This window comes from Callithrix jacchus, chromosome 3, assembly GCF_049354715.1.
Source record: "Callithrix jacchus isolate 240 chromosome 3, calJac240_pri, whole genome shotgun sequence".
NCBI lineage: Eukaryota > Metazoa > Chordata > Mammalia > Primates > Cebidae > Callithrix > Callithrix jacchus.
Window position 1 is genome coordinate 120,961,827 of NC_133504.1, and position 27,274 is coordinate 120,989,100.

At 37.9% G+C, this 27,274-nt stretch overlaps 1 protein-coding gene across 2 annotated transcripts; it reads left to right on the forward strand.

Annotated features, from left to right (window-relative positions):
- The first annotated feature begins 12 nt into the window (after window positions 1-12).
- On the forward strand, window positions 13-26,342 carry CCNI (cyclin I). Of its 2 annotated transcripts, none has more exons than XM_078367041.1 (7): window positions 13-519; window positions 7,385-7,541; window positions 14,371-14,499; window positions 16,436-16,510; window positions 16,652-16,792; window positions 17,340-17,570; window positions 24,803-26,342. In XM_078367041.1, exons 2-7 carry the CDS (start codon window positions 7,428-7,430, stop codon window positions 25,277-25,279), a joined length of 1,167 nt encoding a protein of 388 aa, XP_078223167.1. In that variant the 5' UTR covers window positions 13-519; window positions 7,385-7,427; the 3' UTR covers window positions 25,280-26,342. The 2 variants fall into 2 exon arrangements, with proteins under 2 accessions (XP_078223167.1, XP_002745732.1); XM_002745686.7 differs by having other exon boundaries at window positions 24,836-26,342.
- Window positions 26,343-27,274: the final 932 nt, after the last annotated feature.

A 27,274-nucleotide genomic window follows, 5' to 3' on the forward strand; every position in this document is an offset into this window, starting at 1 on the left:
TTTTCCTCCCTTCCCCTCCCTCCCCAGCCTTCCCCGCGAGCGGACGCGGCAGCGCCTCTGCCTCGCTTTTTCTTATTTTTTTCCCCCCTTTCCCCTTTCTTTTTTTTTTTTCCCCCTCCCCCCCTTTCACCATTTCCCCTCGGAGGCGTTTTCCCCGGGCAGGGGCAGAGCCGGTCTCACCCCCCGCCTCTCCCCGGCCCCCGCCGCCCTATGGCGAAAGGGAGCCCCCTCCCCACTCGGGCTCGAGCGGCCGCGGCCTTAGGCCGGGGGTCATCATGGAATTAATTCGCTGACGAATCCAGAGGCCGCAGCCGTGCGTCCCGCTCGAGCGCTAGCGCCCGCGTCCCCCGGCCCGCTTCTGCCTCTTCTCCCTCCTCAGTCGGCCCCGTCGTCCCGCGCGCACCGCCGCCGCGCGTCGAGGAGAATGAAGTGGTAACGGGCTGCCGGATGACCCCTCGTCACCATCGTGAGGCCTACAGCTCTGACGTGGAGGAGGAGGAGGAGGAAGAAGAGGAGAAGGTGAGGGGTGGGGGGCGGGGGCGGGGGGCTTGACGCGTCTCCGCGGCCGGCGCCGACGCGCTGGGGCCCCGCCGCTCCCCCAGCGCCACCCGAGTGGCAGCACTCGTAGCTGCGCTCTGCTTGCTGGTGACCCGCCCTCCCGCATCTCCCCAGTCGGGGGAACCTCGGGGCCACCCTCTTCGTCCTCCCGCCCCAAACCAACCCGGTACCTGCCCAGTTGAAAACGGCCTTACTGTGTTCCCTTTAAGGCCAGTTTTTGTGTTAGCGAGTAACTTTTTTTTGTGGCAGCAGCAAATTACCTACTCTATAGTGCGTGTTGGAGGCTCGGCGAGTCTGTGTTTATACACAAAGAAGGGGACACACCCCCACCTTAGGATGAACGGTCCTGCGGGAACTCCGGGAAGATGCCTAAGTTTGCAAATAGGAGTAAATGCCAAGTGAATGGGGTGAACTTCTGGTGTGGGAAATTCGGGGGAGGGCAACATTACCCAGGGCTTGGGGCGGTTGGGTGGGGGATTCCGGAGGAGGTGAGATTTGAGTTGTACCCAAAAAGCCAGATTAAATACCGGAATTTGAAGGAGAGCAAATGGGCCTCTGATGGAGCTGGGGGTTCCGTTGCAGATCGTTTTGGCAGAAGTTGAGAATTCGGTAGCACAACAGTGGGAGGTGTTTCGGGAGGTAGAATGGATTCGGACTCTGAACTAAAATATTTAGGTTTTATTCTGTCAGTGGGGAGCCACTCTGTTTTGAGCAGCAGATCATTACAATAATGATGTTAAATAACAACACTTGAGGCTTATCTGCCAGGCATTCTCGTAAGTGGCTTGCAATTCATTTAATCCTCCCAACGCTGGTAGTAGGAGCCTCATCTTACAGATGAGGAAAACTGAGACCTACAAGATTAACTTTCTCCTTAGGCAACACGGCTAAAACCCGGTAGCCAGAATTAAGTCTGACTCTACGCTGTGTGGTCTCTGACCTGAAAATGGGTTTGTTGAAATAACTGCTTCTAGCTTTTCCAGGTCGTTTGTGGCACATGAAATAGAAAGGATTGGTCAAACAGATTAAGAAATAATGGACGGAAAAGATTTAGATTGGTTAATTTGGGACCAGAGAATCTCAAAGAGATTCTGAGCCTCTGGACTAGAAATTTCTTAATACTGATGAAGTATCAAGAAATACACAATCAGCATGTGTTAGGGAAGTTCAGTAAAGTTGATCTGCAGTTACAAATAGTGAGTTTATGTGGTAATGTGACATCCTGGTAGGTTAGAATGGGTCTTACAATATGTCTTGCTCAAGATTGGAAGTGAGAGTCTTTGTTTTGTTTTGATTGTGTAACATTAAAAATGAATATTCATCTTCCTGTGTATGTGTCTTTGTCTTTAAAATGGGCTTTATGGCTGAAATGGGGGTGTAGTGAAAAAATAAAAAACTAGAAAAAAAGGGACTTACTATTACCAATTTCATGAAGTTGTGGGAAGATTACATGAGTTAATATGGCATAGCACTTTGAACAATAGGTGGCCAAGTAGTAAGCACTGCGTGCTTTACTTTTTAAGCTTTTTACAAGTGAAGCTGTTATTTATTAGGCATAATGCTAAATTCTGGAGATGGACATGAAAGAATTCATTATAATAGGAAAGGCAAGTCTTCCAATAATCACGGAGCAATTAAATGTAACAGTAGAATTATGTCCAAGTACAGATGAAGGAAGGCAGGGCACAACTGCACAAATTTAGAGTCTTACAGACTGATGTAAACTTTAGGAAGGGAGATATGAGCTAGAGGACATTTAAAGTTGAAAGAACAGTTTTTGTACATCCTTGGAGATCAGGAAAGAGCATACACTTGGAATTGCAAGTACCTTTATTGTTTCTAATGCATAAAAAAGTCAAGGAGTGAATGGTAGAACTTCAGGTGTCTTGTATGGTCACATTAATCCCTCCTTTCAGAATGGGAACTAAGATTCAGAACTCAGCACCAGTACAGGATTATTAATGGAATTGGTATGATGATGATAGTAAATACGGTAATACCTATTAGTGAAGTTGTTTATATTGTATACCCAGCACTGTGCAGCACTTTTCCTTAGAGCAGCAGGGGGCCGTGTATATATATCTGAAGTAGTTACGCTGTACAATAAGCATTACCTATTACCTCAGACATTTGATAAGCGTGGAGAAAGGAGAAGCAGCAGCAGTTGAGAAAATGGGAGGAGAAATGTGAAACTGGTTTAAACTTGTGTGTGTGTAAAAAAATGCCAACCAAAATAGTTTTATGTTATTTCCTGCTTTTCTAAAAAGCATGCAAAATTGGATGTGACCAACAATTAGGGTTACAGTAACAAGATAGAACTATATAGTTGTTTTTTAAAACAGTAAATTTGTATTTTAAATGTTCGCATTTTATTTCTTAGCAGAATTTATTAATCTAACTCAAAATGTGTTTTACACATTAGAAAATAGGCTTTTGTTTTGTCAGTACAAGAAAACCGAAGCCCATGATTTATGTATCATAGTATGTCTTACTAGTCTTGTCTTTTGTTCTCTTTATGTAGAGCATACATATGACCCTTACTGCCAAATATTTCACAAGAATAGTAATATTCTCTTATAGAATCACAGCGAATTTTTCGTTTTTGGTAAATTTAGCATTTGATACATTGCCTTGTGTAATCTGTCCCAGTTATGTCATTTGACCCACTAATGACCTTTACACCATTTGTCTCCTTCCAATACAGCATCCAGTTGAGGATCAGGTATTGCAGCAGCTTTTCTATATTTGTGTTTATTTTCTTGAGACAGTCTCCCTTTGTCATCCAGGCTATACTTCAGTGGCATGATCTCGGCTCACTGCAACCTCCACCTCCTGGGTTCAAGCAATTCTGCCTCAGCCTGCTGAGTGGCTGGGACCACAGGCATGCACTGTTATGCCTGGCTCATTTTTGTATTTTTATTGAAGACAGGGCCTTACCCTGTTTGCCAGGCTGGTCTCAAACTCCTGGCCTCAAGTAATCCGCCTCCCTTGGCCTCCCAAAGTGCTGGCATTACAGGCATGAGCCACCCCGTGTAGCCAATTCTTCTATGGCCTCATTGAATCTGCAGCATCCCCAAAGGTATCCCCCATTGTTTTTGCCTTGCAATTATTTGTATCCCATTTTAGTTTTAGTTTTTTCTTTCTTTTTTTTTTTTTTTTCTTTCTTAAGAGATTGAGTCTCACTTTGTTGCCCAGGCTGGAGTGAGGTGGTGTAATCATAGCTGACTGCAGCCTTAAGCTCCTCAGTTTACATAGTCCTCTCACCTGAACCTCCTGAGCAGCTGAGTCAACAAGCAGGTGTGCAACATCATGCTGGGCTAATTTAAAAATTTTTTTGGTAGAGACGGGTTTCACTCTGTTATCCAGGCTGGTTTCAGACTCCTGTCCTTGAGTGCTCCTCTCACTTCTGCCTCATGAAGTTCTGGGATCACAGGCAAGCACTCACCATGCCCCACCTTTTGCCCCATTTTTTAAAGTTTAAGGAAATTTTAACTCGCCTTTTTTTTTGGTTAGCTTTCTGTAGAGTGAGCAAAGAGTGATTCCTTTTTTTTTCCCTATTGATAATGTTGTATTGCATTGATTTCTGAATCTTGAAACAAGCTTGCATTCCTGGAACAAATCCCAGTTGGTTGTGATATATAATCCTTTGTTTATATTGCTGGATTCAGTTTGCTAGTATTTTGTTGAGAAATTTTGCATTTCAGAAGAAACACTAATCTATAGTTTTCTAGTGATGTCTGTCTGGTCTTGGTAGCAGGGTAATAACTAACTTCAAAGAATAAATTGGGAAGCATTTGTAAAGAATTGCTGTCAGTTTTTTTGAAAATGGTTGGTAGAATTAACCAGTGAAGCCATCTGGGCATGGATTTTTCTTTGACAGTGCTTTAAAATATTACTATTTAAATCTTTTCTTAAACAACTACTCAGCTTTTTTATTTCTTTTCTTGTTTTCTTTTGGAATCATCTCACCAGTACAGCTTTTTACTTCTTAAGTTTCGGGATTTTTTATTTCTGGAAACTGGACTAATTCATCTAAATTTTCCTATTTAGTTGCATATAGTTGTACATAAACGTTTTTTATAATTTTTATTTGTTGTTTTTTTAATATTTTATTTCTGTAAGCTAGGTAATAATGTTCTGTTTTTATTTCTGATTTTAGTAATTTGTCCTCTGTTTTCTTGGTCAGTCTAGCTGGCTAAAGGTTTATCTATATTGATCTTTTCAAAGAATCAGCTTCTGGTTTCATTGACTTTTCACTGCAGTTTTTGTACTCTCTACTTCATTAGTTTCCATTCTAATATTTAGTATTTCCTTGCTTCTGTCTTGCTTTTGGGACAATTTATTCTTCTTTTTCCATTATCTTAAAGGTGGAAGATTAGGCTGTTTATTTGAGATACCCTTTTTTAGTAGAAGCATTTTCAGGAATTATTTCTAAGCACTGCTTCGATTGTATCTGATAAGTTTTGGTATGTTGTCTTCATTTTCTCTCATCTCAAAGTATTTTCTGATTTCCCTTGTGACTCTTCTTTGACCAGATACCTTTGTTTTAAAAAAACTTGTTACAATTTAAATATTTGAAAGTCATACCACTTCACAGTGGTACCTAGGAAAGAGTATGATAGTAGCTGGAGGTGGGATAGAATGGAAATTAAAGAACTGGTTTGCTATTTTTTGCTTTTTCAAATTTTTAAATTTAAAAAAATTGGAATTTTCATGTTAATCTGGATATTTAAAAAAATTCTTAGAGGCTATGAATCTGAAGTATGTAATACAGATACATAGTTGAGAAAGTCAAATCATTAGTGAAATTTATAATGAAAAACAGCATTCTCCTACTCAAGGCCTTCCTCACCTTTCTACTCCGCAGAGATTAGCCACTCCCAACCCTCTCCTGCTTTTCTTGTTATTTAGGATCACATTTTGAAATAACTTGCCCTACTGCTGTTTTTTGACATTTCAGTTTGAGATACACGGATTTACTATGAAATGAAAGATGTGGCTTTTATTTTACCCTTTTCCAATATCCATAGTTATGTCTCCACATCCTCCCAATGTAGTTACATTGAGATACCTATTCAGTGTTTTCATTAGTATTGTTGTATAAATATTGTGATATATTATTTACTTTCTTAAAATCTTTTATTTGAAGTTAATTACCTTTTTGCTTAGTTTTCAACAAATCTAGCTAAGCCTTTTCACATTCTTTAGCAATTTCTTTTTTTTTTTTTTTGAGACAGGGTTTCACCGTGTTGGCCAGGATGGTCTCGATCTCTTGACCTTGTGATCCATCCACCTTGGCCTCCCAAAGTGCTGGGATGATAGGCATGAGCCACCACACCTGGCTCTTTAACAATTTCTTGATCCAATTTTCTACACACAGTCTAACCTCAAGTCTGTAGTTTGCTTTTTTTTTTAAACCTAGAAACCAGCATGGTGGCTCACACCTGTCACCCTAGTGCTTTGGGAGGCCACAGCAGGATTGCTTGAGGCTGGGAGGTCAAGACTAACCTGCGCAACAAAGCAAAACTGCATCTCTACCCAAAAAAAAAGCTTAAAAAAAATTACCTGGACTTGGTGGTGTGCATCTGTAGTTCCAGCTATTTGGGAGGCTGAGGCAGGTGGATCACATGAACCCAGGAGTTTGAGGCTGCAGTTAGCCACTTCACTGCACTCCTAACCTTGGCAACAGAGTAAGTCTCTCTCCCAAGTACATACATGCATAAAATCCAGAGACATTTCTCTTGGACTCTGTTGTTCTGCACTGCTAAACTTGCTATTTAGACATGCTGATTTTAGAGTGCTAGTCATTGTACTATGGTCATATGAGTCATATGAACATTGTACTGTTCTAGGTTAGAACAGTACAGTAGAACTTTCTGCATTAATAGGAACGTTCCTTTTCTGCACTGTCCAATATAGTATCCATTAGCCACATGTTGTTATTGAAGTAGGACTATTATGACTGAAGAAATGATTTTTAAATTTTATTTAGCTCATATTTAAATATCCACATGTGTAGTTAGTGGATACTGAATTGGATTTTAAGATGATTTCATGCTGGAGGGGATTGTTTCATCCTGAAGAAGTGGGAATGGGTAGGATTTAATGTAATTGATATAGTCTCTTTTTAATGAAGAAAAAAAGTTAGTGGCCCTTATCTGATCAGGTTTTTAAGAGGAATGTTTGGAGTAACTACTTTTTTTTTTTTCTTTTTTTTGTTTGAGACAAGAGTCTTGCTATGTTGCCAGGCTGGAGTGCAGTGGCGCAATCTCGGCTCACTGCAACCTCCGCCTCCTGGGTTCAAGCGATTCTTCCACCTCAGCCTCCCGAGTAGCTGGGACCACAGGCGTGTGCCACCACACCGGATAATTTGTTTTGTAATTTTAGTAGAGACGGGGTTTCCTGGTGTTGGCCAGAATGGTCTTGATCTCTTGACCTTATGATCCACCCGCCTTGGCCTCCCAAAGTGCTGGGATTACAGGTGTGAGCCACCTGGCCCTGGAGTAACTGCTTCTAAGAATTTCTGGTAAAAAAGCCAGTAACAAAGCTTTGACGGTTTGAAACAGTAGTAACATGTTTTGATCAGAGTCCAAAGGTTCTATCGATTACATGGTCTTGTTTTTATTCTCTATAACTGAATTTCAGATTTAAAGTGTGAATGTTTTCGATAACTGATTATTTTGGTATTTTAATATGATTTTTAAAGAGCTATAAAATCCTATACTGCCTCATAACATTCTTCTTTTATGAGTTGCTTAATAAGTACTTTATATAATGCTACATTTACTTTATAACTAGTTTAAAACATTTGTATTTGATTTTGTAGGTAGCTACATCAAGCTGGGTAACAGGCAGATCCAAAGGATATCATGAAGTTTCCAGGGCCTTTGGAAAACCAGAGATTGTCTTTCCTGTTGGAAAAGGCAATCTCTAGGGAAGCACAGATGTGGAAGGTGAATGTGCGGAAAATACCTTCAAATCAGGTAATGATTTTTCTCTTAAGAGAGATGAGTTTTATTAGAAATAAGCATACTACTGCCATATATAATAATACCTTCACACTGCATTGGAGGCATGTGTACCATTTTAAAATGTGCTGTATTTGAGAGAGATCTCCCTGTTTCGTTTTTTTTTTTTTTTTTTTTAATGCTATAAGGTCTCACTCTGTCATCCATGTTGGAGTGCAATGGCATGATCTCACCTCACTGCAGCCTCCGCCCACCTCCTGGGCTTAAGCAATCCTCTCACCTAAGCCTCCCAAGTAGCTGGGAATGCAGGCACATGCTACCACGCTTGGCTAATTTTTTGTATTTTTGATAGAGATGGGGTTTCACCATGTTGTCCAGCCTGGTCTGGAAGTCCTGAGCTCAAGCAATCCACCAGCCTTGGCCTCCTAAAGTACTGGGATTATAGGCGTGAGCCACCACTTCTGGCCTGTTGTTTTTTAAAAAATCCTGCTTCTACTGTAGCCTTTTCTTTCTGAAACAGGAGTTAACTGTTCTTGTGTTTGTTGACCTGTTTTGTTATCTGAGTTACAGCTTTAGGAAGATCAGTTTGTTCTATTTCCTCATAATATATACTAACATGGTAAGCCTTCTTTAGATGTATAGTTTATAATTAGCACAGAGGCTGAACACCTTCATACTGTTGTCTTTAGTCAACAAAAAACCTACTCTTTGGTCAATAGCGGTAGCGAGTTCAAGTGAACTATTAAGGTAATACCAATGTTGGAAGCTTTTGAGAAAATAACCAGCTGGCTTCTTAACTACTGTTGGCTATGTAGTTTTTCTTTTAGAAATTTTATGTCATATATAGTTATTTTTCACTGTGAAGTTTATTCATTCAGATAAAAAGATATCTTACACATCTTTTTATTTTTAGTATCTAACATGGTGCTTGGAAAATAGAATAGTGGATGTTCTTTAATATGCATGAGTGAATGAATGGCAAATATGTAAGTTCCTCCTGTGTTGTTTTAGGTTATCCTTTGCTCATTGGTTTTTAAAGTGTATATGTCTTTTTAAATTTAATTCTGATTTTTCCTATTCTTTCCCACAAGCTAAAGAAATTTATTGTTACTTGTCATTACGCAAACTGATTAGTTAACCTGACTAATCAGTTAACCTGACTAATTAGTTAACCTGAGGAGTGTTTATATGTATGGTATCTCATGTAATCCTTTGAAAAAGTAGGCAGTAGTCCCAGTTTGCTCAAGACTTTAGCTAATAAGTAATAGAATTATAATTTGGGCTGGGCATGGTGGTTTACGCCTGTAATCCCAGCACTTTGGGAGCCTGAGGTAGGCAGATCACCTGAGGTCAGGCATTCAAGACCAGCCATGATAAACATGGCAAAATCCCGTCTCTACTAAAAACATAACAATTAGCTGGTGTGGTGGCTCATGCCTGTGATCCCAGCTACTTGGAAGGCTGAGGCATGAGAATTGCTTGAACCCAGGAGACGGAGGTTATAATTTGAACCTTTTCCTAAGGCAGTTCTCTTTTTTTTGGTTGTTGTCTGATATTTTTGTGTGAGTGTGTGATTTTTAGATTAGTTAGGAATTCAGATCATTTAGCAAATGTCTGTTGAGTATCTGCTATATTCTAGGCACTATTCTAAGCATTGGAGATACAACAGGAGAAAATAAATTCCTGCCCTTATGTTGTCACATTCTACTGAGCCTCAAAGCTTTTTTTATAGCTGCTTGTAGGACCATTCTTTTCCTCCTCCTGCTATCTCTTTGAGTCAGCATGTAACCAACAATAATATATTTTTACAACATGGTCTTTGAAGGTGATAGTCTACCTAGATTGTAGTATATTGCTATATTACCACATAAGCTGACCTATTTCTCTTTTCTTTCTTTTTTGTTTTTTTTAGAAGGAGTTTTTCTCCTGTTGCCCAGGCTGGAGTGCAATGGCACAATCTTGGCTCACTGTAACTTGGGGTGGCCTAGGTATCTGGTGGGGATAGGAGAAAAGATAGGAATGGGGTAAGGGCTATACGGGCTTCAGTTCTGGGGTAAATACAGAATAAGGTAAAGGGCTGTAGAGGCTTGACTTGTTTGCCAGAGTAACCCCGAGGGACATTTCTCTATTCTAGTTCTAATTCTTTTATTTTCTTCTAGGGACTGGCATTTTTTTTTCAACCTCCCTTTCTACTGTTGCTGTAACTTTTCTAATTTTATTTGAAGTGTTGGTGAAAATAGAAAAATAAAATATTTTTAAGCTTTCTTCTATGCCTTTTCCTCCAGTTTTCTTCTGACTTCCCCTGCCTCAACTAAACTGTATTTTGAAGTCAGTCTCTTGTTTAATTTGCATCCCCTATCCCCCCAATTTAGGACAGCATGGTCATGAAAGAATATTATACACCCGTCACCATCTATGTGTTTCTCCCACACTCTGCTTCCCTTATGATAGCACAAAGTATTATAATTTTCTGATGATTTGACTGTGAGTTTCCTTGAGGGGTATGGTTGTGTCATTTTTGTTTACTTGCATGTAATAGACTCACAGTAAACATTTAAGTGAATGGTGATTATCATTTCTTTATGATTCATTCAGGTACCTTACTGTGTTCTTGGCACTTGCAGAAAATTTCTAGTATTTTCAAGTTCATGATAATTTTGTTAGATGAATTTGGGGGAAAAATGGAAACTGGTCAAAGTGGCACATACTTTCAGGTGTTCTCAATTTATTTTGCCAAAGTGCTTTTGATTTACAAAGATAAAATGCTGCCACAAATTGTTTATATACAGATGATTTTCAATAGAATTTTATAACTCTAAGGAATCTTAAAACAGCTTTTCTAGTCATTCTCAACTGGAGTTTAGGTTTCCTGCTTCCTAGTTTATTAAAGCCAAAACCAGAAATTTAATTTTTTTTTTCTGAAACAGGGTCTCGCTCTGTCATCCAGGTTGGGGTGCAGTGGCTCAATCACAGTTCACTGCAGCCTCTCTTTCCCAGGCTCAAGTGATTGTCCCACCTCAGCCTCCCAAGCAGCTGATATCACAGGCATGCACCACCACACCTGGCTAATTTTTTTTTATTTGCGGAGATGAAGTCTCACTGTGTTACCTAGGCTGGTTTCAAACTCCTGGGCTCAAGCAATTTTCCCACCTTGGCCTCCTAAAGTACTGGGATTACAGGTGTGAGCCATGTCCAGAAATTTAATTTTTAAAAAAATGTTGAACATAACAGTAACAGGTGCAATGAGATGCTGTGGGGCATAGGAAGGTACTTAGCCCAATTTGAATTATCAGGAAAAGTATCTGGTGGGGAGTAACGTCAAAATAGCTGTCAAGATCTTGATACATAATAAGGCAGGTGAGATAGAGAAGGGGGTGTGTTCCAGTCAGAAGGAACAATATGAACAAAGGAGCAGTGATGTAAAATAGCATAGCAGGGGCAAAGAAGAATCATAAATAGAAGTTACTATTCTTACAGCATGAAGTTTAAGACAAAGTATTGGAAGATATCTGAGGTTAGACAGGGAAGTCATAGATTTGTATGCCATGCTAGGGAATTGTAATTAATCTTTTAGGTAATAGTGAACCTTTTAGAATTTAAAGGTGAGGATGGTGTGTATTATAAGGAAGAGACTAGCAGCATATGGCATATAATATATATGCAAAATATATATTAATAGCAGTCTGTATTTTACCATGTTGAATCAATCCATTATAAATTCTCTTTAGGATTCTTTGTTCAACTACTGAATCCTTCTAATCCTATTTGAGCTGTCCATATGAGAAAAAAAGACAGTTCATCTGATGAAATCAGGAAATACTGTTTTGGGCGTTCTCTCTTTCTCTCTCATTCTTTATTTTAGAGGAATAGGAATGAAATGAAATTACTTAGGCACAGAACTTTTTGTAATGCTGTCATGATATTATTACTATTTAGTACGTTTGAATTGATTTGAAAAAGTGACATTAGACTCAGTATTACTTTAGTTAAATTGAGTCTTCTTAAACTCTCTTTTGGGTTTAAAAAAAAATTGTTACTAGTTTTGGCTAATGATGATAACATTGGCCATGCAGGAATGCTTTTCTTGGCCCTATTGTTAAATTTTAATATATGGTATATGGGCCAAACACAGTGGCTCACACCTGTAATCCCAACACTTTGGGATGCCAAGGAGGGAGGATTGCTTGAGCCTGGGAGTTCAAGACTAGCCTGGGTAACATAGTGAGACCTCATCTCTACAAAAAATAAAATTAGGCCGGGCACATGGCTCACAACTGTAATCCACTTTGGGAGGCTGAGGTGGGTGGATCACTTGAGGTCAGGAGTTTGGACCAGCCTGGCCAACATGGTGAAACCCCCTCTCTACTAAAAATAAAGAATTAACCAGGCATGGCATAATCCTGTAATTCCAGCTACTTGGGAGCAACAGAGAGAGTTGCTTGAACCCAGGAGGTGGAGGTTGCAGTGAGCTGAGATGGAGCCACTGCACTCCAGCCTGGGTGACAGAGCAAGACTCTGTCTCAAAAAAAGTTACTGAGCATGGTGGCATGTTCCTCTGGTCCTAGCTACTTGGGGCACTGAGGTGGGAGGATCACTTGGGCCTGGGAGGTTGAGGCTGCAGTGTACCATGATTGTGCCATTGTATTCCAGCCTGGGTGACAGAGCAAGATCCTGTCTCAAAAAGTGTTTGTGTGTGTGTGTGTGTGTGTGTGTGTGTGTGTGTGTATTAAAGTTCACAGATACTGTCATGATCTCTTTCATGACTTATTGTTACAGTGTTTAAAATAATTATTCATACATAACATTTTGCAGATTTTTCTGACATTAGAGAATGGGTAGTTTAGAGGTGGGAAAGGAGAACTAATATTTGAGTGCCATTTGCATTCTATATATGTGCTTTACGTAAGTTACGTCATTTAGTTATAACTATATGATTATCTCCATATAACTGTATTCTCTTTTTTTTGTATGTTTTGTGATTCTTCTTATATGTTTCTGTTGGTGTTTAATGCCAAACTCCAAATAATGACATTATTTAATGTAATCTGTCATTCAGGGATTTTTTTTCTCCCTTACCCCACATTGTATCTCTACCTGAAGGTTGGAGTTAATGGTGTTCTTATTTTCTTCATAGCTACTATAAACCATTGTTCCTTTTATCTCCTTAAAAGCCTTGCCAGTTTCATCAGATTATAACATCAACTACCTCTCCTGGGAATTTATTTCCTTGTTGTTGATGTGTTTGGCTGGCTTACTTAACATTACTTTTCCTTATTTATTGTGGCATTTTAGCTAAAAGCTCATCTTGATAGGAATTTAATTTCTCTTGAATGCTTAACTGTTCATCCAGAAGTCTTATGACTGCCTTTACTTGGTTCTTAGGGATTTTTATGGACCCTTAGTCCAGAAGTAGATCTTAAAGTAGCCTACATACAAAATTACAACTAGATCCGGGGAATAACTTCTTGTGTTCCATACTGTTGTAGGCTTACTATGATTAACTTAGGAAATATAAATGGACTATGATTACAGAATGATAGCCCATTTAAATAACTGAAATCAATAGTAATAAATGAAAGATACCAGGGACAACAGATGAATTATTAGAGATGATGAAAAAATATTGAACAGGAAATTAACCTGAAGTAGATTACTATTTCGAAAAATTTCCATAAACAACAAAACATTATTGTTGTTTTAATTTTCCTCCATATTATTTGAATATTCTCCTTATAGCTATTTCAAACTGTTTGAAACTACAGTTTGAAATAGCTATAAGGAGAATACTGACTGTTCCCAACATAAGCAACTGGTTTTGTATTTTTAATGGTGACTCCAAAATTTAAGAGTAAAAGTTTTCTAATCACTATTGCTTTAAAGTGTGTCCCTGCTAAAAAGCCTCTACTCAGTAGGCTTACAGCAACAATACACAGTAATGTTTTGTGTTTGTGGAAATCTTTTGAAATAGTAATTTACTTCAGGTTAATTTCCTTTTCAATATTTTTCATCATCTCTAAATGTATAATTCATCTGTTGTCCCTGGTATCTTTCATTTATTATTACTGATTTTAGTTTAGTTTCTTTTTTTTTTTTTTTTTTTTTTGAGACGGAGTTTCACTGTTGTTACCCAGACTGGAGTGCAATGGCACGATCTTGGCTCACTGCAACCTCCGCCTTCTGGGTTCAAGCAATTCTCCTGCCTTCAGCCTCCCGAGTAGCTGGGTCTACAGGTGCGCACAACCATGCCCAGCTAATTTTTGTATTTTTAGTAGAGACGGGGTTTCACCATGTTGACCAGGATGGTCTCGATCTCTTGACTTTGTGATCACCCGCCTCAGCCTCCCAGAGTGCTGGGATTATAGGTGTGAGCCACTGTGCCCGGCCTGATTTTAGTTTTTTAAATGGGCTGTCATTCTTTTATAGTTCATTTATATTTCCTAAGATAAGTTAATGGCTATTTGCTGTGAGAGAAATGCACTGTATTTTCTAAATCTTAAGAGTTGGGAAAAAATTCCAGAATTACTATCAGTTAATAATAATGTTACTTAAACTTTAAAATGTTATATTCTCTGAACACCTAAATTTAATTAAACTATGGATATTTGGTGGATGACATAGTGAAAATTTTAATAAAGAGTAGGAGAATATTGGATATGGATATTAAATGTGGAAACTTTACATGCAGTTTCATATTCATCTATCTTATCTGATAGCTTTTGAATAACCTTAACATTTTAAAACGTATTTTGAAGTATTTCCTAACCTTTTATGAGAGAGAATTCTAAACATACTCTTGATAATAGCTCAAACATTGTCTTCCGTGTTTAAAATTGTTCCCTTCTAGAATGTTTCTCCAGCCCAGAGAGATGAAGTAATTCAATGGCTAGCCAAACTCAAGTACCAATTCAACCTTTACCCAGAAACATTTGCTCTGGCTAGCAGTCTTTTGGACAGGTTTTTAGCTACTGTAAAGGTAAGTGTTTTAAGATAGACATACACATAACCTCATTTTCGTGTATGTATGCTAAACCAGAGGCTATCAGTAAACATTCTGTAAGGTGGAAAGAATTGGAAAACTTTTCTGGAGAATGATGTATGTACCCATAAGATGACATGGTGGTGTCTTCTGCTATTGTTTTTTTTTATTTTTTATTTTTTGAGACAGTTTCACTCTGTTGCCCAGGCTGGAGTGTAGTGGTACAATCTTGGCTCACTGCAACCTCTGCCTCCCAGGTTCAAGTGATTTTTGTGCCTCAGCCTCCCAAGTAGTTGGGACGGCAGGCATGTGCCACCATGCCCAGCTAATTTTTGTATGTTTAGTAGTGACGAGGTTTTGCCATGTTGGCCAGGCTGGTCTCAAACTCCTGACCTCAAGTGATCAGCCCACCTTGGCCTCCCAAAGTGCTGGGATTACAGGCGTGAGCCACCGCACCCAGCCTTCCGCTCTTGTTTAAATAGCAGAAGTGTTTCTGGAAGTGTTTCTAATTGTATTCTGTAATTTTCTTTTTGTTACAAGTATTCATCACTTTTTTAGCCTATGAAAGTTTTTATCTCTTGATTTTAGTACAAACCATATAGCATCAGCAGAATATTTAATCATTTTCTAACATATTGGTGTACTAGAGGTGGACAAGAAAGCAGACTAGAAAAGTATAAGCCTATTACTGCACGTTTTTCTCTGTCACTACTTATTGAATATCCATACTGTTTGGCTTTCTGAAAAACATTAAGTGCTTTCTGTGGGCATACTTTGAAATATAACAAGATGTCATAAAACAACTTGAGTACATTTTTATTGAATGGCAGTATACAAATAATTAGGTTTTATGTTGTCCCCATTGCTATGTCATTGGTTGTGTCGAGTTAGTCATAGTAGGCCCTCAACATATTTAAAGCAGATTAGCATTTGTTTAATGGCAAGGCATGAAAGAGTAGCAGAGTATTTAAACTGTAGGCGTTAGTATGCATAAGAATATGTAAACTGGGGAACTGTCAGTTAAATGCTTTATTAGGTATACAAAATAGAAGCCAAAGAATTATGGAGTGTAAGACTGAATAGCTGCTCAGTTTCAAACTTACACTCTTAAGAGACTTACTAAACATGACAGGACCCAATAAATAAGAAATATGAAAAAAAATGAGATATTTGGCAAAATTCTGTAATTGTTCCAGAAATTTCTCCAACTTTGTTTAAAATGTTTAATAATCAGTAAGAATCTCATGATAGATTCAACAGTATATGTTCACTACAGCAATATATGTTCACTAATAATTTTTGAAAAATATACTGTCCAAGGAAGGACACTAACCTTTAACTCATCTTTCTGTGGAATTATCTGTGAAAGGTAGGTTAGATGTGGTAGAGAGGGTGGGATAAGCAATGTGAACTTGTTGCTGAGATAAAAGTAGGCATTTTTCAGATATTCCAGATTGCAGGCAATTAATTAGCTTAAAAAAATGTTTATATACACACAAAATGTATTTTTTAAATTTTGGGAATATATTTAAAAACTTACAAATCAAGCTTTTTCTGCTGGATAGAAATGACCTTTAGTTAATTGGCTTTTATTGAACTTTGAGCAATGGAATTGATACTATTTTTGTAGAATATTATAGGGCTAGGATTGTAATGTTAAAAGTTAGCTCTGGATGCACTTGATCTTAGTGTACTTTCCTTTCTTTCATTTTACTTCTCTAAAGCTTTTTAATAAACTTTCTTTCCTCTTAAAAAAAAAGTTAGCTCTGATCTAAAAAGCAATGATGAGTGGTAGTCACATTAATTGAATTCCATAGCACTGTGTGTATACCTGTCTCATCTGCATATCTAGGTTTTTAAAACAGTTAAAAAGAGGTAATAAACCATTTTTGAAAAATCACTAAAGTTGCTTTTTCCCTCTTCAAAATTTTAGGCTCATCCAAAATACTTGAGTTGTATTGCCATCAGCTGTTTTTTCCTAGCTGCCAAGACTGTTGAGGAAGATGAGGTAATAATTCCTTTCAAGATATGTTTCTTCAGTGAAAATTTCTCTCCATTTATTAACTTGCTTGTTTGCCAAAACAAAAATTGAAAATGAGTTTCTTTCTGTCCTTTTCTCCCTGTCCCTGTTCCCTTTTGCTTTGGATAGAGAATTCCAGTACTGAAAGTATTGGCAAGAGACAGTTTCTGTGGATGTTCCTCATCTGAAATTTTGAGAATGGAGAGAATTATTCTGGATAAGTTGAATTGGGATCTTCACACAGCCACACCATTGGATTTTCTTCATATTGTAAATATACCTGAAGTCTTTTAGTTTCATATTTGAGTATGTAGTCTTCAGTAACTTAAAAAGTAGATTGCTACTCATTTATTTAGTACTGATTTTTAGGAAAAAAAAATTATTGATATCCAAGGAAATATTACAAATTAGTATGTATATCATATCACTGAAGCTTAAATCAAGAACTTAGAAATAGGTTAGGGTGGGCATGGTGGCTCATACCTGTAATCCTAGCACTTTGAGAGGCCAGGGTGGGCAGATCACTTGAGGTCAGGAGTTTGAGACCAGCCTGGCTCACATGGTGAAACCCTGTCTCTACTAAAAATACAAAAATTAGTTGGGCATGGTGGCAGGCGCCTGTAATTCCAGCTACTCAGGAGGCTGAGGCAAGAGGAATCCCTTGAATCTGGGAGATCATGCTACTACACTCCAGCCTGGGTGACAGTGAGACTCTGTCTCACAAAAACAAAAACAAATTGAATAGGTTACATCAATTTTTATATGTAATTTCCTAGATATTTAAATAAAGTTAAAATAATGTTCTTGTGATTTTCAGTTCCATGCCATTGCAGTGTCAACTAGGCCTCAGTTACTTTTCAGTTTGCCCAAATTGAGCCCATCTCAACATTTGGCAGTCCTTACCAAGCAACTACTTCACTGTATGGCCTGCAACCAACTTCTGCAATTCAGAGGATCCATGCTTGCTCTGGCCATGGTTAGCCTGGAAATGGAGAAACTCATTCCTGATTGGCTTTCTCTTACAATTGAACTACTTCAGAAAGCACAGGTAGGTGTGTTAGTCTAATTAAGTTGTATTTTTTTTTTTAAGTTTTTCTATTATTGGAATACATAGATTTACCAAACTAAAAGGCATTTCTAATGTTGTAATGGCAAACCATTCTTAAGAGTAGACAGGAGTAAAATACGCATTTTAAATTTACAGGCTAGATGTTTTGTGTTTTCCTTATAGAATTTAGATAGTATTTTTAAGATTCCTTTTCACCATTTCTCTTATTTAAGAATTCTAAAATGTTAGTAAGATTGTCAATTCCATATTGTCCTTTAGTTTTGTGTAAAGAAACTTCCTAGCGACATCTGTAGGTTTTACTAGTACTTCTTCACTTCACTTATTTTATAACAGATGTCACAAACAAAAATTGGAATAAGTTGCTACAAGCAAATAATTTATTGTTGGCTAGTAAGTGAAATATTTATACCAGACTGGCGGGTAGAAGCTACTTTTCTGAAAGAGGTTTTGCCCTGGCAGTTCTGTTACTACCTAAGATTAGTTTGTAACTTGTATCTACAGATTGTTATAAAATGTATAGGTTGATAATTATCAACTACCTAAGTAAAATGTAAAGGTTCAGTGGAGAATATTCTCATTCAAATGGAAAGTTGGTGATAGTGCTGTATGTTAGCAGCTGCTTTGAGAGAAGACTTACTGGTTCTATTCATGTCACCAAATAGAACTTACCAAGTTTAGATCTGTTGCAAACCATTTTCCTGCCAGCTGAGTCCATAAAAGACTCATGAACCTACTTTCCCTTTATATGGCTATTTATTTATTTTTTTTTAATTTTTAATTTTTTATATGGCTATCTATTCTTATTTAACAGTTATTCTGGTTTGTTTTATTGGACTTTACTTAGAAGATTGTTAAATTCTAAGCCTGACATTTTGCAATAAACTAATTGTAGCAAAGGACTAATTGAGCTAAAAATTCAGAATATTTTAAAAGAAAAACGTAATAGTTGAATTTTAAAAAAATAAAGTTATAATTGATCTTACAGCAAATATTTTAAGAAGTATGTCTGAAGAAAATGAAGCAGGCCAGAAAAAATTTTTTTTTAAAAGATGTGAGTGCTTCCAAGAATTTTGGGCTCTAGTTTGTGAGCAGAGGAGGGCTCCGTCTTTTCATAAAAAAGGTTGATGATGAGAGCAGCATGTTAGCTAGAGATCTGTCTATGTAGTATAACACAGGCTGCTTTACATTTTCAAGGGATATCTTTTAATTGTCTTAGATTGAAATAATTAAATGCTATAAAGAGAATAAATCCTAGGAGGTAGTTGCTATTTAGTGAGAATTTTTAGAATTATGATAAACCCCATTTAAATGACGGACACAGAAAATTTACTTTGCCCACTATGGAGTGTTAGAAAGGAAAGTTGAATATTAATCACTCACATTAGACTGCGAAATAGAGTAATGGGGTTAATAGAAAACCTCTTATATTACATTATTTTTATTGGAACAAATGCATCTCTCTTAATGCCTTCTGACTTGGTCTCTGTGCTTATTCTCAAGATAGTACAGAAAAGATTGCTATAGAAAGTGTTAGTGTCAGAGGACAGATTTTGAAGCATAAATAATAATGTTGTAAATAGCATGTGTATTCTATAGCTTTCAGATCATGTCTGTAGCTTTCAGATCATGTTCTAGTGAAAAACACTGGAAAACCTCCTGATTCTCTTTAGTAAGTTTTCTGGTGCTAGAGGAAGAATATAGGCACTGAAACTTTTTTTCTCCTTAACTGAAGGAGAATTACAGACCTGGGATTTGACGGAATCTTTGGAGAAATTATTTCATTCAGCTCTTTTATAGCTCCAGCGTAGGAAACTGGAGACTTTCTTAGAGACTGCGTAGAGCTACTTAGTAGTGATTTAAAAGAACCAGCGCTTTTTTTTTCCATACCACACAAACCTTAAAAATTCAGTGGTTTTCATAATTGTTTTTTTTTTTTTTTTTGAGACGGAGTTTTGCTGTTGTTACCCAGACTGGAGTGCAATGGCGCAATCTTGGCTCACTGCAACCTCCGCCTTCTGGGTTCAAGCAATTCTCCTGCCTCAGCCTCCCGAGTAGCTGGGACTATAGGCACGCACCACCATGCTCAGCTAATTTTTGTATTTTTAGTAGAGATGGGGTTTCACCTTATTGACCAGGATGGTCTTGATCTCTTGACCTCGTGATCCACCCGCCTCGGCCTCCCAAAGTGCTGGGATTTTAGGCGTGAACCACTGCGCCCGGCCCATAATTGGTTTTAAAAGTGGAACCCTTTCCCAGTCCTCCTTCCCCCAAGAAAATCTTGTACACACACAAATTCCAGAATATAGAATAGAAAAGTGGAGCTATACTTGTGTTTAAGGGCAGAGCACCACTCAACATGGCCTTTTCCCTTCCATAGCTGGCGATCTACCTATGTCATATAGGTTTAGATTATATTATTTAGGTAGTGTTTGGATGTAATTTGAAAACCACTATTCTAATCCTCTCATATACCTATATTAATAGTTATATTCCAAAAACATTTATTGAGAAATCTTTGTTTACACACTGGAAATAGTGAATTTTTTTTTTAAAAGAGATTTGCCCCATGTAATATTCAAGTTGCAGTGGGGAAATCAGTGAACAAAAGGAAAGTCATAAATTTTGGTAGAGACTTTGGGACTTGTTCTTGCAGTTCTGTTCTAACACCAACCAGTGTGGTCCAAACATGGATGGCTCCTAGTTCTTTAGGACTCATTTCTGTTTTTGCTAAGTTTCCTGTGTTCAGGTAAGAATACCAGGTCTTAGGTCTTTGTGATTAGACTGTGACAAGGCCACAATATCAGAGTTTTCTGGTTTTAGTATAGGAAACTCTTGCATAAGATTGATGAGATCATGCCAAAATATTTGTGACATGATTCCCAGTGTCTTGGTTTGAGGAGAGTATCACAGACATACCGTGCTGTGTGGAGGCCACTATCGCTAGTTCTGTCTGAGCCCCCTCTTTGAGACAAAGTATGGTGAGTGTTCCCCAGGTTTGAAAGGCAAACACTCTTTTGTCCCTCTTAACCTTCCACAGGTACACTCCCTTAAGCTCTTGTGCCACCTGTTGATCACCATTCTGGGATGACTAAACGTCTTTCTCTCCTTACCCTTCTTCTGTTGTGTGGTTGCGCTCACGTCCTCCTCTTTCTGATGCGACCCACCCTGATAGACTCAGGCTGTTAACTTTGCCTAGATTAGTGTGGTGGTCTTTGTGGTTCCTGGCTGGGCAGTAGTCAAAGAACATGCGCTCTACTTTAAAACTAGAGTAGGTACAGCCATAAAACAACAAAATCATGTCCTTTGCAGCAACATGGATGCAGCTGGAGGCCATTATCCTAAGTGAATTAACAGAAAGAGAAAACTAAATATCACACATTCTCACTTATAAGTGGGAGCTAAACATTGGGTACACGCAGACATAAAGATGGCAATAAGATAATGAGATATTTGTGTTATTATAACACAATAGAAAAGACCTTAAGATAACATAAAGATGGCAGTAGAAACTGGGGATTACTTGGGGGAGAAGGAGGGAGGGGAGCAAGGGTTGAAAAACTGTTGGGTACCGTGCTCACTGCCTGGTTGACAGGATCACTTACACTCCAGACCTCAGCATTATGCAATATATGCACCTAGGTAATAAACCTGCACATGTACCCCCTGAATTTAAAAGTAGAAAAAAAGCAAATTAAAAACTGGCCGGCCGCAGTTGCTCACGCATGTAATCTCAGCACTTTGGGAGGCTGAGGAAGGCAGATCGCCTGAGGTTGGGATTTCGAGACTAGCCTGACCAACATGGAGAAGCCCCATCTTTACTAAAAATACAAAATTAGCCAGGCATGGTGGCATATGCTTATAATCCCAGCTACTCAGGAGGCTGAGGCAGGAGAATCATTTGAACCTTGGAGGTGGAGGTTGCAGTGAGCCGAGTTGCACTGCAGTGCCCTTGCACTCCAGCGCCCTTGCACTCCAGCCTGGGCAATGAGCAGAACTCTCAAAAGAAAAAAACTAGAGTAGGGAGTTAAAGAAGCAGACCCCATGAGTCTCCTGGTTCTTTTTGAAGGTGGCTATGATCAGACTACTCCACCTGGTTGTTCTCAGTGCTTTGTGCTGTTCACCAAACCTGGATCCATCTGGACCTACCATTTATGTCATTTATTGTTAAATAATAAATATTCTCTTGACACTTCATAGTTAGAAAGAGTTCATTTTAAGTCTTCTGTACCAACTCTGTTAGAGGACTTGTCTGTTGTTGAGAGTTTTGGTAGTTTCAGTATTACGTGTTTATTTTGTTTCTTCCACTGGATCTCAAGAAGGAAAGGAACAAATTATTTTGGCTTTTTATAGAACAAATTCACATTGTACTAGATAAGTAGGAATTTATGTAATTTTGGACAAAAGATTTACTTGGGACTTGGGTGGAAGTGGAGTTAATACAGATGGTTTTGTTTTGAATAATTTCTAAGATCTTTTGTAGTTCTATAATTTCTTGTCAGTCTTCCACCTCTAAAATTTAACTCTCTATTTACTCAGCTTTTTCATGCAGAAAAATTATAGTGACATAGTCTTCCTCTTACTTACATAGATCCTTTTTTAGGATTCTACCATGGTATCGATTCTGCCATGGCATTTATTAGGCCCAGTGACCAAGGCATTAGAGTATTTGTGGTATTTTTACTTTTCTGGCCAATAAATATCATTCATTTGCTAAAGAACATTTCATTAAATGAGGTACAGTTAGCTGTTTGTATCCGTGGGTTTGGCATCTGAATTCGACCAACCGTGAATTGAAAATATTTAGGAAGAAATTTCACAGTTCCAAAAAACCTTGAATTTGTCACATGAGTATTACATTGCATCCACACAGATGAAGTGATATGAAGGCATTCTATTAGGTATTTACAAATAATCTAGGGATTATTTAAAATATACAGGACCATGTGAGTGGGTTATATGCAAATAGTATACTACATAAGAGACTTTAGCATGTTTGGGTTTTGTTACCTGTTGAGGGATCCTAGAACTAATCCTCCATTAGTTACTGTACTTATTTTTTAGAAATAGTTTCTATACTATAGCCCCTTTTTCATTTCCCAGTTTCTTTCATTTCTTTTTTGAAGGCTTTAAAAAATATTGGCAGAAGCTTTCTCTGCTTTGTTCCAATGTTTTTAGCATGTTTCAGCCTGTTCTGTATCCCTGGGATACATGATAAGACCTAGCCTAAATGTAAGCTTGATAGTTCAGGAACTACCTTAAGTGTTAGGTAATTCTTTTTCTTTTATGGGAGGAAAAAAATTTCTAATACTAGTGTGTCTTACCCATAGTGTGTTATCTAGTGGCTTTCAAACTAGGGAAAAAAATCAGTGAACAAAAATGGTAGCTGCTAAAATCTGCCATTTTCTTGTGTATTTCTGACAGTTTCAGTTATTTTGCATTTGTATTTTACAATGACTACCATCAGCCTTTTACTATTCTTTCTTCTGGTATTTTTCAGTAACAATGTATTTAGAGATAAAAATAATTTTATAACCAAGTGTGTTCTTACAGTGCTTTATTTTCCTCTATTTTCTCTGTGGTGTTGCAAACAATCATGGTGTGTGCTTCAGATTCTATGAGGATGAATAAGACTTGGTCCAGAAATGTCCAAAATACCCAAAACTGGAAAAAAGTGATCCCCGATAGTTAAATGGTTAAGATAGGCTTCTTGAAGGTCATAGTGTTTAGCCAGGCCTAGGAGAATAGGCAGTATAATTTGAACAGGTAGAAATAAGATGATTAAGGGTAAAGTAAGAAAGGGGAAGAGCTGTGCATCATAAAGAGCAGGACTGTTTTGCTAGTGAGAGTGTAGCCCACAAGTTGAGGGTGTGCTAGGAAATAAGGCTAGAAAAGAAGGTTGGGGTCTGATTATGGAGATTCTTACTAAACCAAGGAGTTTAGTTTATTTTTGATAGGCATTGGGGTGCCACTGAAGAGAGTTGGGGAGGAATATATGATGCTAAGGTTATTTTGACAGTGCTATAATTATAGGGAACATGAGGCAGAAAGACACTTTACTACAGGTAATAATTTGAAGGCCTTCATTGTACAGTCATTGTGTAAGAAACTTAGGGATAAAAAGATGAATATAATACAATGCCTGCATCTTCGGTCTTGTAGTCTATAATGGAAAGGCTAAATGGTTAAATAGATTATTATAATGAAATGTGGTAAATATGTTAAAAGAGTTTAGTGTCTTTGTTTTGAGATAGTCTTGCTCTGTCGGCCTGGCTGGAGTGCAATGGCTTGATCTCAACTCACTGCAACCTCCACCTCCTTGTTTCAAGCCATTCTGATGCCTCAGCCTCCTGAGTAGCTGGGATTACAGGCATGCACCACCACGTCCAGCTAATTTTTTGTGTTTGCAGTAGAGAAGGGGTTTCGCTATGTTGGCCAGGCAGGTCTTGAACTCCTGGCCTCAAGCAATCACCCGCCTCGGCCTGCCAAAGTGCTAGGATTATAGACATGAACCATTACACCTGGCCATAAATATGTTAAAAGGTTGATACAGAAACAGATGACCATGGCATTTAGGTTTGGGGTGTTGAGGGAGTCAGGGATAACTCCAGAAAGGATTAATAATTGTCCTGAAGGGTAAGGAGGAATTAGCAAAACTCCCAAATTAAAAACTTTACCCAAACATTTCATCTTAGTGTTGAGTCTATATTTAATATAAAATACTAAATTTTTCATTTACTGCTTTAAAATTCTTAGCTTCCTTCCTCATCCCTGATTTATAATTTTTTTTTTCTTTCTGTCTTCTTAAATTTATAATGAATGTGTTTATCAGTACTTTGGACTCCACTGAAAAAAAATTAGAAGAGGCCAAGAGGGTAGGATGAAGGGCCTTCTAGAGAGGGGGAGTAGACTGAAAAAAATAAATAAAGCAGACATTGGATATATAGCAGTGAACAAGAAAGTAGTTTCTGCTCTCATGTAAATGTTCAGCATACTGTTGCAAATACAGAACTCAAGTTCCAAAGATATTTATAGTAGAAATACAGATTTGGACCAAATTTCTAAGATAATGATAATGGATGGGTAGGCCAGATAAATAGATGAGTATGAGGTAGAAGATGTGGGAAGAGAAAAGACTCAGCAGGGACAAAAAGCACAGGGAGGAAAAATGGCCAGCAGAGATAACAGAGCAGCCTATGTTAATTAATGATCAGCTGTGGTATTCTTTCTTCCCCCCCCCGGCCCAGATGGATAGCTCCCAGTTGATCCATTGTCGGGAGCTTGTGGCACATCACCTTTCTACTCTGCAGTCTTCCCTGCCTCTAAATTCCGTTTATGTCTACCGTCCCCTCAAGCACACCCTGGTAACCTGTGACAAAGGAGTGTTCAGATTACATCCCTCCTCTGTCTCAGGCCCAGACTTCTCCAAGGACAACAGCAAGCCAGAAGTGCCAGTCAGAGGTACAGCAGCCTTTTACCATCATCTCCCAGCTGCCAATGGGTGCAAGCAGATCTCTGCTAAACGCAAAGTAGAGGAAATGGAAGTGGATGACTTCTATGATGGAATCAAACGGCTCTATAATGAAGATAATGTTTCAGAAAATGTGGGTTGTGTGTGTGGCACTGATATATCAAGACAGGAGGGACATGCTTCTCCTTGTCCACCTTTGCAGCCTGTTTCTGTCATGTAGTTTGAACAAGAGTTACCTTTGAGTGTAAACTAAGGTAGACTACTCTTGGGAATGAAAACATGGAAAATGAGGAAAGGCTGTAGAAGGAAATATACCTTACCAGGCTGATTTGGAGTAAGCCAGAAAAAAAACACATTATTTGTGTGGCTAATTATAATTCAACATTATTTAAGCACATAAAGACAAAAAAAAAAAATCCAAAAGATCCAAACTTTTTTTATACTTAAAAAGTCACTTTGTAGTATGTCCATTGCACTTTTTTTCTGCCATAATGTAACGTAGCTTGCCCCATCAAAAATTCAGTTAAAATTCATAGCCAGCAAACCTGTTCCCCCCTCAGCATCCTGATTTAATTTTCCCATTGCTTTTGTTTGCTTCTCCATTTAATAGTTAGTGAACTTTATGCATGTTGATCTGTATTCTGATTTTCACTGAATAGGAAACCCCAAAATTATTTTTTAGCAATTGAATGAACAAATTATTTTGGTGTGACAGCCATGATTCAGTTAAGTTTAAAAAGGGTACTTTGGAATTGTCCCATATTAATGAGAGAGAGCAACAGAAAAAGTTCCCATACTACCTTTTGTGTCTCATTTCAAATTTTAATTTAAAATTATGGTTTTCATTTTTGTTTACCTTAAAGTGATGCTTAAAAGTTGCATGTAATTAGGACACTTAGATTTGTTGAAAGCATTTTTGATATTTGTATAAAATATTTGCGATAAAGTTAATATATCCTGGTGCTCACCAAAGAAACATGTATGTAACAACTGAAATTAGATTTCTGTAACTGATTAGTTTTCACTCATTTATAATCAGTAGGAGAGACTGTCTAGATGTTGGGGCAGCTCTATGATTTGAGTCTGTAATATGTCATAACTGAATTAAGTACCCTAGTTTTATGTTAAACTGTTAGAACTTACTCCCCCTACCTCCCCAGCCTACCTATATCTCTTAATAACTTCTGGATCCTGAGCTCCCTTTGCAGTCTGAAAAAGGTATTGCAGTCAGAACTGTGTACTGATGATAAAAGCCTCTGGTAGCAATAAAAAGTTGTCCTTAACTTTTGTTTCTGTGACTTTTTTTCTGGTTGTGAAGAGGTGCAGGTTCTTGATTGGCTAGGCGCTGCTATTTCAACTAGAGAAAACATTGGAAAGACTAAGAATATACTTACTGAAAATAAAACATGAAGAAAAGGGGATCTGAATGTAATTGAGGAATACAGGTTTTAGACATAAGAATTTTTCTTTTATGGTATTCACTGGTACACGGTGAATCTTTCAAATAGTAAATTCTCATCTTAATGTGACTGCTTGTGAGGGTAGGCTCAGACCCATCTTTAACATGTCATTTTTAGTCGTTTTTAATTTTCAGATTTAGCAGAAAAGAGTGTTTTCAGGTCAACATCTGATTTGTAAAAAATTTTTGTGGTAGGGTTGACTACCTGTTTTATGACCTTAAAATCCAATTAAATGGGAAGCATTTACTCACATCAGTACAGGCAGTGGGAGGGAAGATGGCAAAGGATTGCCTTCAGAGACACACGTTAAAAAAATTTCTCATTCTGATCTTCATCTGTTGAATTCATCTGAATTGTAGGAGCTCTAAGAAGTTTACAACTGCATATATTCATAGTATCTGTATAATGAATTGAGACTTAATTCTTTCTCTTCCTCCTGTTTAACAGATGAGGACACAGTTGGGTTATGTAGAAAGCTAGGGATACAATTGAGTTTATAGTCAATATTTTATTTGTAGTCCAGTAGCTGCAAATTGAGCAGAATGTTAGAGGACAATAGGATTTTCATTTTTTGGTCTTAAAGTTTTCAATATTTAAAAATTGCTGGTAAGTCAGTTTGTAACAGCATTCTTTTCATGGGACACCAAATCAAGTAGGATAGTGGGCTGCTAAGCTCTCATGCCTCAAAGCTTGTATTTAACCCATTGCTCTGTTCAGTGATAGTACTTTGGAGACCTGGCCCTCAAGAGCACTCT

Excerpts from the sequence above, each read along its gene's own strand:
- CCNI (XM_078367041.1), top strand. The coding sequence starts at position 7,428 with ATGAAGTTTCCAGGGCCTTTGGAAAACCAGAGATTGTCTTTCCTGTTG. Across the intron at positions 16,511-16,651 it reads AGACTGTTGAGGAAGATGAG|AGAATTCCAGTACTGAAAGT; the intron begins GTAATAATTCCT and ends TGCTTTGGATAG. Across the intron at positions 16,793-17,339 it reads CATTGGATTTTCTTCATATT|TTCCATGCCATTGCAGTGTC; the intron begins GTAAATATACCT and ends TGTGATTTTCAG.